We start from the raw sequence: 16,284 nt of genomic DNA, 5'->3' as shown, positions 1-16,284 counted from the left end.
TTGCATATGAGTAATTGGTGGTCTGTTCCACAATCAGCCCCTGGCCTAGTTTTCACAGCTGTTATTGAGCTTCTCCAGCGGTTCCTTCCACAGATGTAGTCGATCTGATATAGTAAAATAATGTTTTCTAGGAGGCCTGTGCAATTATTCTGAAGTACTTGTTTGTCAATCAGTGGAAGCTTGATGGCTGTTCTCATGCTAAACAGATGCCAGTATTCCAGGATAGTTTCCAGACTAAGACAATTAGGAAGAAAAGCCTTGAAGTCTACTCTGATTAATCAACCTTTGAAAGCCTTATAGATCACAACAATATAATCCTCAACTGACTAAGTAAATAGTATAGAACCAGGAGGTGTTTATACTGTTGTGCTGAATCACTGTGAGTCATGGTCAGACTCTACAACTGCTAACACAAAAGCTCTTACAAACACCCCAGCAACAATAACAAAGTTCAACAGGACAGCAAGCAACAAATGCTAGCATGGTTATGAAGAGATTGGAACTGTTATTCATTGCTGGTGGGAGTGTAAAATGGTGCAAACACTATGAAAAACAGTCTGACGGCTTCTCAAAAAGTTAGGAATAGAAATACCATTTAACGCAGCAATTCCACTACTGGGAATATACCCTAAAGAAAGCAGAACCACTATTTAACCAAGTGCATGCAAGCTTGTGTTTATTTCTGCATTATTCACAATAACAAAGAGATTAGAAGCAGCCCAAGTGACATCAATAATCAAATGGATAGAAAAACTCTGATACATTCACACTATGGAATATTATGAAGCACTGAAAAACAATGAACTTGTAGATCACTGGATGACATGGGGGAGCATGGAAGACATGAGGATGTCACAAAAGTACAAATACCAAATAACACTGCCGTTATAACCCCCTCACAGCAATCTAAGAATAGACAAAGGACAATGACAAAGGGAGAATAGACAAAGAGCAGATAGATAATGAACACTATATTGGAACAGATGAGGAGAATTACTGTCTAAAAGAAATGTATGATTAGGAATCATATGTATGACAAAAGGTGTATTGCAAAGTGTTCTGAGGAGGAGAAAGGGAATAAAAAGGATGAAAATGATCGAGAATTAAGGATGAAACCCAATCTTGTTGTAAACTTTCATTAAAATCACAATTTGGTGGGGAAACTCCTCTTTCAAGACTCTTGAGGTATGAAATTCATTACCTTGGTCACAGAACCTCAGTTGGTACTGATTTGTATTTAACTCTCCAGAGGTTTTAAAGGGATGAGAATCACATGGAAGGACTTTGCTCATTTTTCTCCCACGGAGCAGCTGGTGGGTTTGAACCATGAGCCTTTGTCACTAGACAACCAGGGCTCTCTATGCTTGAGGTATAGTGAGTTTTATAAAATTTTAAAAATATAATTATAATCTTATCCTGCAAAACATATTTAAACTTATCTCTTTCAACTTAACTTCTTATAGTTATTTTACACAGAACATTTAGTTAACTGCTTTGTGCCTTAATTTACTGTTTGTAAAATGAAAATACTCATTTTCTAGATTCTGGAATTTGTTTAGTGTTTGAATAAGTAAGCACAAATGAAGTGGTTAGAACAATGTTCCACCCATTTCAGCATTCAAAAAATGTTATGCATGATTATTATTTCATAATAGGTATAAAATAGACAAGTGATTACTATCTCATCACTTCAAAGGGTAATTATAATCAGCAAAAATACCTATAAAGGTAAGAAAAAAATTAAATGTGATAAAATATATTTTCTTTACTAATTATTCAGGAGTTTAAAAATGAATTATACTGTTTGCAAATAATCAGACTTGAATAAAATTAACTGAAAATTTTTTAAAAAATTTATAACTTTGTAGAATTTTAGTGGCAAGTTTCAGGGCAACTCTGTTTTTTTTCTAAGTTGAGGTTATTAAATTATTTTCTCCTGATGCAAAATATGGTATATTTATAAAAGCTATAGAAATTGGGAAGACTTATCAAAACTTACATTATGCAGATAACACAACCTTGCTTGCTGAAACTGAGGAGAACCTTAAGTGCTTGTTGCACAAGGTCAAGGACTGCAACCTTCAATATGAATTGAAGCTCCACATTAAGAAGACAGAGATTCTCACCACTGGGCCAATTGGCAGCACCATGATGGATGGAGAAGAAACTGAGGTTATTCATAGTTACAGCTTGCTTGCCTCCACAATCAACACTGTTGGCACCAGAAGTCAGGAAATCAAAAGAATACTGACATTGGGAAAATCTGTCAGGGAACTTTCCAGAATACTGAGAAACAACATCAGTCTAGAGACTAAGGTACGCCTGATCCAGGCCGTGCTCTTTGCAATTAATTGCTATGCATCAGAGAGCTACAAAAGACTAAGGATGATAGAAGAAGAATTGACGTCTTTGAGTTGTGATGCTGGAGAAGAGTCTTGAACTTACCATGGATCACCAAGAAAACAAATAGGTCTGTCTTGGAGAGGTTAAACCAAGTTTCTCTTTGAAGGCTAGGATATTGAAGCTTAGTCTCACATACTTTGAGCATGTGGCCAGGAGGAACCAATCCTTGGAGAAAGACAACATGCTCAGAAGGGTGGAAAGACAGAGTAGAAATGGAAGACCCCTCATGAGATGGATTGATACCATAATTAGGACAATGGGGTTGGTGTATCTGAGTCAGTGAGACTGACTGAGGACACATCACGCTTCATAGCTGTTTTACATAGGTTGCGATGAGTTGAGATGAAATTAGGCAGTGCTGGTGCCAACCAAAATGCCTCAAGACTGATGATTGAAAAAGGGAAGGAAGGAAAAAAAAAAGAAAAAGGAGAAACCTCCCTTTGAATGATTTATAGTCTCAGAAATGTGATGGAGAGTTGCTTTGATTCAGATTTGACTTGATGGCAATGAGAGTAAGACAAAGTTAGCACAAACAAAATGCCACGCTTTTCCTAAATATCATAATATGTATTCTAATATTCAGTATATATGCTAAACAAATAATTTGAGAAGCTGAATTTATGAAAAAGAATGTACCATCAGGATTAAAGTCGATGACCTGCATTATGTACATAGCACAACCTTTTTTTCAGAAAGTGAAGAAGACTTGAAGCACTTGCTGCAGAAGATTAACGACTACAGTCTTCAATATGGATCGCATCTCAATATCAAGAAAACAAAAATCCTCACATCAGACAAATATGAAATATCATGATAGATGGAGAAAAGAAAAACTTCATTTTACTTGGATCCACAATCAATATCCACGGAAAGAGCAGTGAAGAAATCAAAAGATATGTTGCATTTTGGAAATCTGCTGTCAAGGACCTTTCCAAAGTGCCATGGAGCAATGACCTGAGTTTAAAGACTAAGATATGCTATCATCATTTGTTTTGCATGCATCTAAAAATTGACCAATGAGTAATGATGACAGAAGAATTGATGCCTTTGAATTGTTAGAAAAGAGTACTGAATATACTGGAGACTTATAAAAGAACAAGTAAGTCTGTCTTGGAGAAAGTACAACCAGAGCCCTCCTTGGAGGCGGGGTTGTTGAAACTTCATTTGACATTCTTGGAGGGTCCAGTCCTTAGAAAAAAGTTTCATAGGGGAAAGATGAAGATTACCCCCAAAGGGATGGATGGACACAGTGACTGTAACGATAGGCCAAGATCATGAGTATGGCACAGAATAGGACAAGGTGTCAATCTGATGTCTATAGGATTGCTATGAATCACTGTCAAGTACACCTAATGACAACAACCACACAATTATTATAAAGAGCTCCAATAGCCTGGAATATTATATGTTGGACTGCTAAGGAAAAGTTTTGTGATTAGAATTCACCATGTGGTTTGTAAAGGGTCTTGAATGTACTGTGGGCTGCCCAGAGCACAGGTACATCCATCTTAGAAGAAGAGCAGTCACGATACTGCTTAGCAGCAAGAATAGCGAAACTTTTATTTCATGAACTCTGAGTAGGTTATCAGCAGGGTCTAGTAGTGGAGAAAGACCCTGAGGAAGATAGACTGACACTGTGACTGGAAATAGGGGTTTATGTACAGCAGAGGTGGTGAGGAACTCCCAGGACTGGGCAGGGTTTCGTTCTATTGTATGAGAGTCATTGTGAATCAGAGCTAACTAGACAGCAGCCCACACCAACAAAGAGGTGCAAAGAAGAAAATGAAAGACACTCCAAGAGTAGATTTAGTTATAATGGTTCAGCTGTTTCCATGAGAAAGAATAATTTGTGAGGGAAAAAAAATTATATTATGTGGTTTATAATTCATGTGCCTTTGTATGTTGCCCCCTTCAAGTGAATCTATCCTCAGTTAATTTTATTTTGATCCATCAGTAACATGATAGAATATTAATGTTACCCCTGAAGACCTCTGTGTGTGTATGTGTGTGTATTCTTGTTTATAAGAAGCAGATATTGCAAATGCCCTGGATTAATAAAATGAGCCCAATTGTTTTGAATTTTAATTAATTTGATTACTAGTTCAGCAATACATTGCTGAAAATCATCCAAAAATAGCAAGAATAATATACTGACAGAGGATTGCCGTAGATTTAAACTGATTTTAGAAGAGACCATAGCACCAGGGATATCTTTGTTGATGTTAGATGGAACCTGGCTGAAAGCAGGGAATACCCGAGAAATGTTTGTTTATGTTTTATTGACTGCAAAGGCATTTAACTGTATAAAAAACTACAGCTAAAATGGCGAATAATGAGAATCACAGAACACTTAATTATTCTCATATAAAATGTATACATTGATCAAGAAGCTGTTGTCTGAACAGAGCAACATATCATTTTTGTTATGTGCCATCAAGTCACTTGCAACTCATAGCGACCATATGTACAAAAGCTCTATGCGTTCTTTTATCCTGTGCCAACCTAGCCATCTCAAATGCACTTATTCCCACCTTTCCAGTCACAGAATCGATCCATCTCATCAGAGGTCTTCCTCTCCTTCACCGCCCCTCCACTCTGCCAAACATGATGTCCCTCTCCAAGGACCAGTCCCTCCTTGCCACATGCCCAAAATATGTCAGAAGAAGCTTCAAAATTCTTGACTCCAGGGAACATTCTGGCTTCACCCTCTCCAGGACAAACCTGTTTGTTCTCCTAGCAGTCCATGGTATACTCAACACTCTTCTCCAGAACCACAGCTCAAAAGCATCAATTCTCTTTTTATCAACCCTATTCACTATCCAACTCTCTGATGCATAGCACGTAAATGCGAAGACTATAGCCTGGATCAGGCACACCTTAGTCTCCAGTCTGACATCGTTCCTTTTCAATACTCTTAAGAGGTTCCTCACAGCCAGCTTTCCCAATGCAATTCGTCTCTTGATTTCCTGGCTGCTGTTACCAAGAGTGTTGACTGTGGAGCCAAGTAAATGAAAACTGTTAGCTATCTCAATCGCTTCACCATCCATACTGATGCTGCCAATTGGCCCAGTGGTGAGAATCTTTGTTTTCTTGATGTTGAGCTTCAGTTCATATAGGAGGCTGTAGTCCTTGATCTTCTGCAGCTATATGGTTTAAAATTAAGAAAGGTGTGCATCAGTGATACTCTTTTTAATCCATGTGCTGAGCAACTAATTTGAGAAACTAGACTCTAGAATGTGGCATCAGGATTGGAGGAATACTTACCAATAACCTTCTTTAGCACTGTGGAGAGTACTTTGACAGCAGTGCAACCTGACTTTGACTTCCCAGTGCAACTTGTCTTTTGATTTCCTGACTGCTGGTGCCAAGGGTGTTGATCGTGGACCTAATCAAGATGAATTCATTAATAACTTCATTTTATTTCTCCATTTATCATAATGCTGCCTATTGGCCCAGCGATGAAGATTTTGTTTTCTTAATGTTGAGATGCAAACCACGTTATCATGTTTTAATAAAAGAAAAAAAATTGCCTGGTTCCTAATCTATTATGTGGATACTCTATTTTAATAAATATTTCTAATTTACATTAAAAAAAGAATTCACCATGTGTTCCCATTGGAGAAAGATGCGCTGTATCCTTCTGTAGAGATTATAGCATCCAAAACTCATGAAGAGTCACCATGAGTCAGAACCAACTTAACATCAGTGGGTTGACTTGATTGGTATTCTATAGATCACTTACTTTAATGAAAACAAATGAGGATCATTAAAAAAATTGTTATAGGTTCTTTTCATGCTAATTTTAGATCTACCTGATCTTCACCTTTTAAAAACATTGAATCCTTTCTTTTATATTTTATGTTTCTTTTACATCTTTTCAAGGTCATTTTAAAATGTCATTATATTTAAACAGTATCTGAATCTCAATCAGGATATAGTGAATATATACATATGTGTTTGTGCACATGACTATCTGAGAATATTAATTAATATTTGATAAGCCTTCTTTCTACTTGTGGGAGTTATATATCTTTCACTTATTTTCCTATTTGTACATGTTTTGTTTTTTGGGGTATTTTTGCATGTCATTGAGTGAGAACCAGCTTACAACTGACCCTCTTGTGGGTTTTCAGAGGCAGTAAATCATATGGGAGGAGACTGCTCATCCATCTTTGGCTGGGCAGTGAAGTCAAACCATGATTTGTACATAAAATCCTATATGTACTTATTTTTTTTCATCACTATAATAATCAAAGATTACTTCCATATTTGAAAAAAATAGCAAAATTAGTCTCTCTTAATTTTTACAAATTTGTATTTGAAATTAATTTAATGATATACAGTCAGAAGCCCTAGGAATGAATTTCCAATGGTTTTGTTGACTCTCAATATTTTAATGACTAAAATAAGAGTAAACATACTATATTGTGTATGGAGCCTTACAAATTATACTAATTAGGGAAAATTATATCCTGAAACAGTGATAATCATTGAGTCTTATCACTAAGTATGCAATTGACCCATTTTGTAATTTGTGTAAAAATTCTCATTTTCAGACACTAAATGAAGGAAAATATATAGCAAGGAAATTGTTCCTAAATCGTTCAGTGATAACATTGAGCAGCATCTTGGGAAATTCTGCCCTGGACATGCAGCATTTTAATTTTTCTTTGTTTCCTTCTTGTTAGGAACCTTTCCCTGAAATTAACAAGAGATCTTGATCAGGAAGCCAGGTGTTCACATCTCGGCCGCATGCCCAGCAGTCCATCTTCAGATTGGCCGCTACAAGGTGTGGAAGAAAATGGAGGTATAGATTCCCTGCCTTTCAGACTGATGTTACAAGACTGTACTGCAGTGAAGACATTATTACTGAAGATGAAGAGAGTCCTTCAAGAGGTAATGGTTTACACTAATAGTAATGCTTGCATTGCTTTTAGACAGTGAATCTGCAGACCTGAGTCGAATCATCTCAGTCAGTCACTACCTACCTATTTAGCATTGTAAAGTGCCCGGTTCTTAGAGCATAACTATTTTCATATGTCAAAGGAAATATATGGAGTTTTGGGTTATAAGATATTCTTCAGCTCTAAAGTTCTAAGAACTTATGAAAGAATTTTAAAAAGAATACATCGAACCATGTCTGGATAGAATTACGTTAGGTGAAATGGGCGTCAGGGATAAAGTTATGCTTATATGTTATTATAAAGCAAGTGAGAGATCTGTTGAAGGGATTTAACTTTAATGCTATGTTTTTTTTATTTATATGGTGTACAGAAAAGTTACTTAGCTTGGTTGTTCATCTTTTTATGTTCTCAATATTATTGAATCCACTGAGAAATTAATTTGAATATTGGACTTCTGTCAGATGATGGGTTACTTGCACAATGAGATTCTTTCATGTTTTTCTTCAAGAATAGCCATTTTTATGATTTATATCTGTTATTATTTGATTTTAAGAATTTTATTTTTATGGAGATTTCTAAAAAAGGGTATATTCTCATTTTCTTGTTGCATATGTAAAACCAAATCCATAGCCACTGAGCTGATTCTGACCATAGCAACCCTTTAAGACAGAGTAAAATTACCCATATGGTTTTCCTAAGGCTGTAAGTCATTATACTAGAAGACTTTCATCTTTTCTCTTGTTGAGGGACTGTTGGCTTCTAACTGCCAACGTTTCAAAGAGGTACACTCAGAACTCAGGACAGTGGTCTGAGATTTCTGACTCCAGATCCAATGAAGTTTTATAATATTCTTTCAGTAGATTTCCTAAAATGAATTAAAATCAACCATCTCCTCAAAAGGAGACCGACAAAGCAGTCACCATCTGTTAAGATTTGAAACTTTTATTTGAATGAAGGTTTGCCAGCAGTCAGAATCATCATGCTGGCAGTGGGCATGGCATCAGGATGGCAAAGAGTTTGAGAAGTGGGAAATATTGCTGTTTAGAATGAATAGTTGTTATGTGTCCTCAAGTCTGAATTGACTCATAGCTGATGCTCCAGGTGACCTGTTAAAAGTTGTAAATGGCATGGGAGGAGACTGACCATTCTAAGGTTAGGAACCCTGTGCAATAACCATTTGCAAATCCAGGGGCCCCAGAAAACAGGAAAAAGTTTGTTTTAGAATCAACTCTGACTCATAGTGATTTTATCTGTCGGTCAAGGTTTCCAAGGTTGAATCATTAGGGAAATCAAGTGCTATCTCTTTCTACCTTGAAAGGCCGGTAAGTTAAACATTGACCTTTTGCTTGACAACAAAACACTGTGCCATCAGGCCTTCCAAAAAATATGTATTAATGAAAATATTATTGATAGGATTACTCATTTGGAGACCAAATAAGATTATTAATCAAGGAAAGCAAAAAGAGAGTTTTGTGTAAGTTAATTATATTCACGCTACAAAGATTCTCACTGCTGGGCCAATTGGCAGCATTAGGATGGATGTTGAAGAGATTGAGATTGTTGACAGCTTTAGTTTGCTTGGCTTCATAGTCAACAGTCTTGGCACCAGCAGCCAGGAAATGAAAAGACATGTTGCAATGGAAAGTCTGCTGTTAGGAACCTCTCCAAAGTACTGAAGATCAATGGTGTCTCTCTGGAGTCTAAGGTGTGTCTGATACAGGTCATGGTCTTTGCAATCACTTGTTGTGTGTCAGAGTTGGGCAATGACCAGGGAGGATAGAAGGAGAATTGATGCCTTTGAGCTGTGGTGCTGGAGAAGAGTATTAAATATACTGTGGACTGCTCAGAGAATGAACAGGCTTGTCCTGGAAAGAGTTAAACCAGGCTGCTCCTTGGAGGCAAGGATTCTGAAGCTTTGTCTGACATACTTTGGACATGTTGCAAGGAAGGACCAATCCTTGGAGAAGTATGTCATGCTTGGGAGGGTGAGGGGACATTCAGGAGAGGAAGACCCTTTATGAGATGGATTGATTCAGTGACTGAGTTAATCAGGGTGAGTGTGTTGGAGACAGTGATATTGGCACAGGATAGAGTAGGGTTTAGGGCTGTTGTACTTTGGGTCACTATGAGTCACAGGGAACTCGATGACACATAACAACAGCATCAACAACAACTTGTTTTGTTGTATATTTTTAAGAAACTTATATATAATTTAATAGTTTTTAAGAAAATTTGTGAAACATTACATTAAATAAAAACAAGTCCCCCTTAAGTGTTCCTACTCTGTGACTGGCCAGTAATTCCTGTCCAGTAATTCCAACTCCCCATGACCTTTTTTGACCCTTTAACTTGATGCCTGTGAATGTTAAAGAAATATTCTGGCTATTTCTTTTTATTTCTTTGCTATGGAATGTACTGCAAGACATTTATGACATGAAATTAAAATAGAGTAGAGTGAAGTTGAGCAAGAATATGTCTTATTGACCAGAGAATTCTTTCCTGTTAGATACAGTTTATTATCAGCTAGCGATGTGTACTATTACTTTAATTGTTTACAAGAAGAAAAAACATACACACCATACCTACAACCCACAGTTCTAATGAGAAATGTCACCATTTCTGGGACAATCTGCCATTTGTGTTATAATCAGATTCAGTAATTAATCAAATAAGCCCTAATATGGTTTTGTTATGCATGTCTAACTCTCAATTTTCTTCACAAATCAAGCATTAATGTCTCGATTGTAATACAGCTCACATACTTTCACATCATTCAGTGGACTAATTCTGGAACGAAAAATTTCAGGCTGCAACATAGAAGATCTACAGCAGATGGCACTCTGCATGGTCCCAAGGGGGCACTTAGAGTGTACTTCACTTCAGGCGGGTCAGGGAGAGAGACAGTGGTGAGCCACTTAAGCAAACCGCACGGTGTAAAACCTGCAGTGGTGAGCCTCTGAGACCTATTTTTACTGAAATGGTATTTTGTTTTGGTTCAAAAGTAAAAATGAAAGGTTTACTTAACTACAGAGATAATGACGATTTATAATCTGAGTAAATAAAAAATGCTTTTAAAAAAATGCTTTTATGAGATGACAAATTTAAAAATCACATGTTTTCATATAAGCAAAGTGCTTTATTTTTCAGTGACTTATTTAGGTGGGTAGAAACTATTTCTTAAATATATCACTTTACTTTGATGGGGAAACCTTGAGGAAATCCACTATCATCTTTATTGTAGGTTAAATTTGCTAATTGAAGAACAGATGTTTATAATTTTAAATATTATCGTTTTCAATAGAAAAACAAGCTATATTTGCTTTGTTTTATTTTAAATAAGAATCACTCACTCATTGCCGTCAAGTTGATACTGACTCATAGCTGACCCTCTAGTGGGTATTCAGAGGGTGTAAATCATACTGGAGACGGTTACCTGCCTTCTTCTGTGGAGTAGCTTGTGGACAGTAATCACCTCGCCTCTGGGTTGGTAGTACATTTTCTTACCCACTAGGCTACCAGAACCCCCTTAAATAACATTTCCTATTATTAAATAATATATTAATAAGAAATCTTGTACTGTTGTGTTATGCTTATGGATGATGAACGTAGAAGAGAAAAGAAGAATTGATTCCTTTGAATTGTGTTGACCAACAATATTTACTATAATATGAATTCTTCCTACCTTGGAAGAAATCTGGTTAGATTGCTCCATTGAAGCAAAGACTACAAAACTGTTTTAAGTTCTTTGACCAAGCTTTCAGAAAGGGCTAGTCCCTGGCGAAAAACACTATGCTTGGTAAAATATGTTGTTATGTGCTGTCGAATTGCCTACAACTCATAACGATCCTATGTTTAATAGTTCTGAAGCCTGCTCTTTCTTGAGCCAATTTCATTGTCTCTGACACACTTACCCCCATTATCCCAGTCACTGAATCAATCCATCTCATCCAGGGTCTTCTTTTGTGCTGGTTCTCCACCCTACCAAGCATGACGTCCCTTTTCAGGAACTGATCCTTCCTGGCAACATGTCCAAAGTATGTAAAACAAAGCTTCAAAAACCTTGTCTCCAAGGAGCACACTGGTTTTACCCTCTCTGGGACAAACCTGTTTGTTTTCTTAGCAGTCCATGGTATACTCAATACTCTTCTCCAACCCCACAACACAAAGGCATACATTTTTCCTCTGTGAACCTTAGTCATTGTCCAGCTTTCCATTACATAGCAAGTAATTGTGAATACCAAGGCTTGTCTCAGGTGCACCTTAGTCTCTAGACTGACATTGTTGTTTTCCAGTACCTTGGAGAGGTCCCTGGCAGTATATTTTCTCAGTGCAACTCGTCTTTTCATTTACTGGCTTCTGGTACCAAAAGTGTTGATTGTGGAGTCAAGTAAGTTGAGATTGTTAACAACTTCAGTCTTTTCACTGTCTATCATGATGCTGCCCAGCGGTGAGAATCTTTGATTTCTTGAGGTTGAGCTTCAATCTATATTAAAGGCTGCAGTCCTTGATCTTCTGCAGCAAATGCCTCAGGTCCTCCTCATTTTCAGCAAACAAGGTTCTGTCATCTGCATACAGATTGTTGATAAGTCTTTCTCTAATCCTGATGCCACATTCTTCCTCATCAAGCCCAGCCTCCAGGATGATATGGTAAAATTTAGAGATGATCAATGGAATGCGCTGATACAATGACTGCAACAATAGGCTGAAGCAGAGTAATGTTTGTGAGGATGGTGAAGGATAACTTAACAAAACACACAGACATCCAGTTAGAAGCAATTCAAAGCTGACTTTCCAGTTTTTAAGACTATCACTTACATGAGAGAAGATTTTTCCTTATTCCTTCTCCTCATTGCTGGTGAGTTCAACCATCAGTAAAATGTCATCTCTGATTTAGGTGTGCAGTTCTCTATGGACTGACAACATGACCACAGGACAAGGTTTTTGTTCTTTCTTCATAGGGTCATTATGACTTATAGGTGACTTGTCAGCACGTAATAGCAATAGCATTTTATTCTGGAACTTGTAATCTGCATTCAACTGTACTTTTCATAAGGATAGTTTTATGACTCGTTTACTGAAAGAATTCAGAAAGAATTAAAATGTTCTTTAATTTTGCTTAAATCAGAGTAGCATTAGGATTTCATGATAGACTTCAGCATTCTACGAAGTGCTTATAAACTATAACATTTTAATGCCAACATAATTATAATCCTATATTTTAAGATGAAATATAATGCTAATTCATTCCATCTTAGCATAATATGGTATTAATTTCATAGAGATTTGGACAAATTTCACAGTCATCATTTTATTTTAATTTTCAGTAAACTTTTGTATGAGTTAAATGGTTTAACACAACCCTATCAAAAATAGCTCTACTGCTATCAAATCTATTCCAATTCATAGTGACCCTGTAGGAGAGCGTAGAATGGTCTCACAGAGTTTCCAATGCTATAAATCTGGTCAGAAGCAGACTGCTACACCTTTCTCCCTTGGGTCAGCTGGTGCATTCAAACTACAAATCATTGGGTTAGCATGCTGGTGCATTAACCACAAAGCCCCAGGATTCTAGTTTTAATATGAAGTAGTAAAAATATTCTATGGTATGACATGGTCTAATTTAGTACCTAGTGAAAGTTCTGTGTCCATTATACATCCACTGTTTTTGAAACCTAAGGCTGTTTTAAAACCAAAGGCCTATTTCTAGTATTGTAAGCTTTCTTTATACTATACATTCTTGATAAAATATATACTTATGTACTTTAGAAATATCCTTGGGCAGAGCTGCAAGTGGAGAGACAATTGCAACCTGTAAACATCCTTGAGTTGTTTCTTCTGGGCATTTCTTTTTATTTAGTTGATAATTCAAGACAACATCTTACTGGCAAATTGTCTGATATCTACCAAAGCTGTATATTTTCCCTCAAAAAAAAAAAAAGACAGAACAAGAGAATTTCTAAAAAATAAAGAGTAGGTAAAAAGACCAGCCATAATTACTATCAACATGTTTAACTGTGTAGACTATAGGCCAAGAAATTGCTGGCATTAATTTTGGATGAAAAATAATGCATCAGATAACATCTACATCTCTGTGTGTACACTTAAATACAGTAGGTTATTGTCAAATGTTAAAGCATGTAAAGTAGTAAATCAAGCAAGGATTTGGAGCAATTTTAACAAAGGAAGGAAAAGTACTAGAGAGCTAGAACCAGAGAAGCATATGTGTGGGCACACATACACACATGTGTACAGCATGGTGCCTTGCAAAACAAATATGTATATATTTATATATATATATATTGGGGTTGCTCAGTGTGCGATAACTGTATTTGTCGGGATGAGAGACAGAGAACTATGGACTCTTAAAAATGGACTTTAAAAGCAAATAGAGCACCTTAAATATATAGTTGTCTTCTATTTCCTCTGATAGATTACATTTGGCCCTCTTAAAAGATCTGATTAACCTTTCAAAAATAATAGTATACTTATAAACATGATCTAGGATACATGGCTGCATTCAAAAACTTCCCTTTTGAATCATTCCATGATGCCATTATGGTAAGCTCTCAGCTGTATTTCTTCTCTATATTAATTTACTATTCTTGTATGTGTGTTTATAATATATTCTGTATTAACTTACTGTTGTATGCTTTCTTTTGTCTGTGAACTTCATCTTTATTTATTTGTGTATTATCTAACTTCTTCCTCTAGGCAGGAAGGCAATAGGTAGATTACTTTTTGATGACCCACTCCTCCTTGTCATTTGTATTATGCCTAGGGCATGTCATTTAACTACTCTAAGAAGTCTTAACTTGTTTGGTAAGGCTATATAGATAAGTCTTTCTTCTCAAGCAGAACTTATAATTTTCTAGTGATCTTCACTCCCTCTGGTCTTTCCTGCACACATACTCTCTTCATTTTAAACCAAGACCTGAGAGGAGGGGTATTTTCCATGGTATTTTTCTAAACACAGTTCTCTTTTTCATCTTAATAAGCTTCCCTCTTCAAATTGAATCATTGTTCATGGGATAATAAGCAAGCATCAAGCTCTAATTGATACAATTTATCTTATTATAATGAGAATGAATTTTCTTAACACTACCACCGTTCCTATATTAGCTCATGATAGTTTAGCAACTATCTTCTTGAGTGTATTTTTCTGTGAAACTTTTTTTTATATCTAAGAAAAGAGAGGCAAATGAGAAATAAAAAGAGTAATTTTTTATTTTGTGTAGCAGTTTAGAGAGAAATCTATCAAAGTTGATCCTGATATAGTTCAATTAATATATGAAAAAACCCCATTAGTTGCTAACATAAAGGAAACACTAAAATACAGCTCAATTTGAAGATAATTTTGTAATCTTAATCTGACAGTCTTCGAAATTACTTGCTATGCATCAGAGACTGGAAAGTACAGTGACTCAAGATGACAGAAAAAATCAATCTCTTTAAGTTGTGGTGCTGGAGAAGAGTATTGGACATGTGATGGACTGCCAAGAGAATAAACAGGTCTGTTCTAGAGACAGTATAACCAAGTTGTCTCTTGTTGACTGGACTTTAGACATGTGGACAGGAGAGACTGATCCTTGGAGTAGGGTCGAGGGAGAGCACCGGAGAGGAAGACCTCGTGAGATGAGGTGAGATGAGATGAGATGGGATGAGATGAGATGAGATGAGATGAGATGAGATGAGATGAGATGAAATGGATTGATACAGTAATTAGGGCAATGAGGGTAGATGTGTCAGAGTCAGTGAGACTGACTCAGGGCAGAGCAGGCTTCAGATCTATTGTACATAGGGTTGCTATGAGTTGTAGTTGACACGACAGCACATAACAAATACAAACTGATATATGTTAGGTTTGATGTGGAAGTAGCTTATCAAATGTATGTAACATAAAAGCAGAAGAAAATAAGGTAAAAGACTTCTATGTTGTTGCTGCTCGGGAGCTCTGGTGAGCTAGTGGATAGTTGGCTTACCAACCCAAAGGTGAATGGTTCAAATCTACCAGTTGCGTCTTGGGAGAAAATTTAGCAATCTCTACCTGTTCTTGTGAAGAACAAGAAGACCTTCAGTGAAATGGATTGATAAAATAGCTGGACAACTGGATTCAAACATAATAATAATTATGAGAATTGTGCTTTCTTGTACAAAGTGTCCTGTGAACTGGAACCTGCTTGATGGTGCCTGACTTAATGTACCAGCCATTGTTGTAAGTCTCTTACAAATTTCAGAGGCAGTTCTAAGCCTCCGAAAGCCACTACATGGCAAGGCATGAGTCGATTCGAACTCAGCAGAACTCTTAAGTGAGAGTGTATGTGCCTTGATATTTTAAATAATGCTAAAATGATATACTATCGCTGGTCTGTCCATTTGATGCACAGAGCTATCTATCTATCTATCTATCTATCTATCTATCTATCTATCTATCTATCTATTTTCCTATCTATCATCTATCTATCTATCTATCTATCTATCTATCTATCTATCTATCTATCTCTATGTCTCTGTCTCTCTCTGTCTCTCTCTCTCTCTCTCTGTCTCTCTCTCTCTCTCTCTCTAATCCCAGAAGACTCATTAACAATCTGCAATGTGCAGTTATCACATCTTTACTTGCTAAAAAGTAAGAAGGCTTGAACCAAACACTGATAATATTTTAAGACTACAACTCTCAGTATGGACTATGTATAAACATAAAGAAAACAAAAAGTTTTCACATGCTGACCAATAAATATCATCATGATAGATTTAGAAAAAAATTATGTCCAGTGTTTAATTTTGCTTTGATCACAGATGAATATTCATGGTAGAACAGTAAATAATTTAAAAAAAAAAAGTTAAAAAAAGACCTCTCTAGTTCACTGGGTGTATCTCCTGCAAAAGACCTCTTTGAAATGCTAAAAAGCATGATGTTATTTTGAAAACTAAGAAGTGCCTGACCCAATCCATGTTTTTTCAGTCACTTCTTATGCATATG

General features: G+C 36.4%; 1 protein-coding gene across 2 annotated transcripts in view; it reads left to right on the top strand.

Annotated features, from left to right (window-relative positions):
• The window catches only part of CCSER1 (coiled-coil serine-rich protein 1), a 1,860,678-nt gene that overhangs the window by 429,785 nt on the left and 1,414,609 nt on the right, over window positions 1-16,284 (top strand). For both annotated transcript variants that reach the window (XM_006894481.1, XM_006894482.1), the window contains exon 5: window positions 7,092-7,299. In XM_006894481.1, coding sequence (XP_006894543.1) covers window positions 7,092-7,299 — 208 coding nt within the window. The remainder of the gene's footprint in view (window positions 1-7,091; window positions 7,300-16,284) is intronic.

Source organism: Elephantulus edwardii, unplaced genomic scaffold (genome assembly GCF_000299155.1).
Source record: "Elephantulus edwardii isolate Elephantulus edwardi_28Jun2011 unplaced genomic scaffold, EleEdw1.0 scaffold00144, whole genome shotgun sequence".
In the NCBI taxonomy this organism is placed as follows: domain Eukaryota; kingdom Metazoa; phylum Chordata; class Mammalia; order Macroscelidea; family Macroscelididae; genus Elephantulus; species Elephantulus edwardii.
Note: the sequence above shows the minus strand (reverse complement) of the source record. Positions and strands in the feature narration are given on the sequence as shown.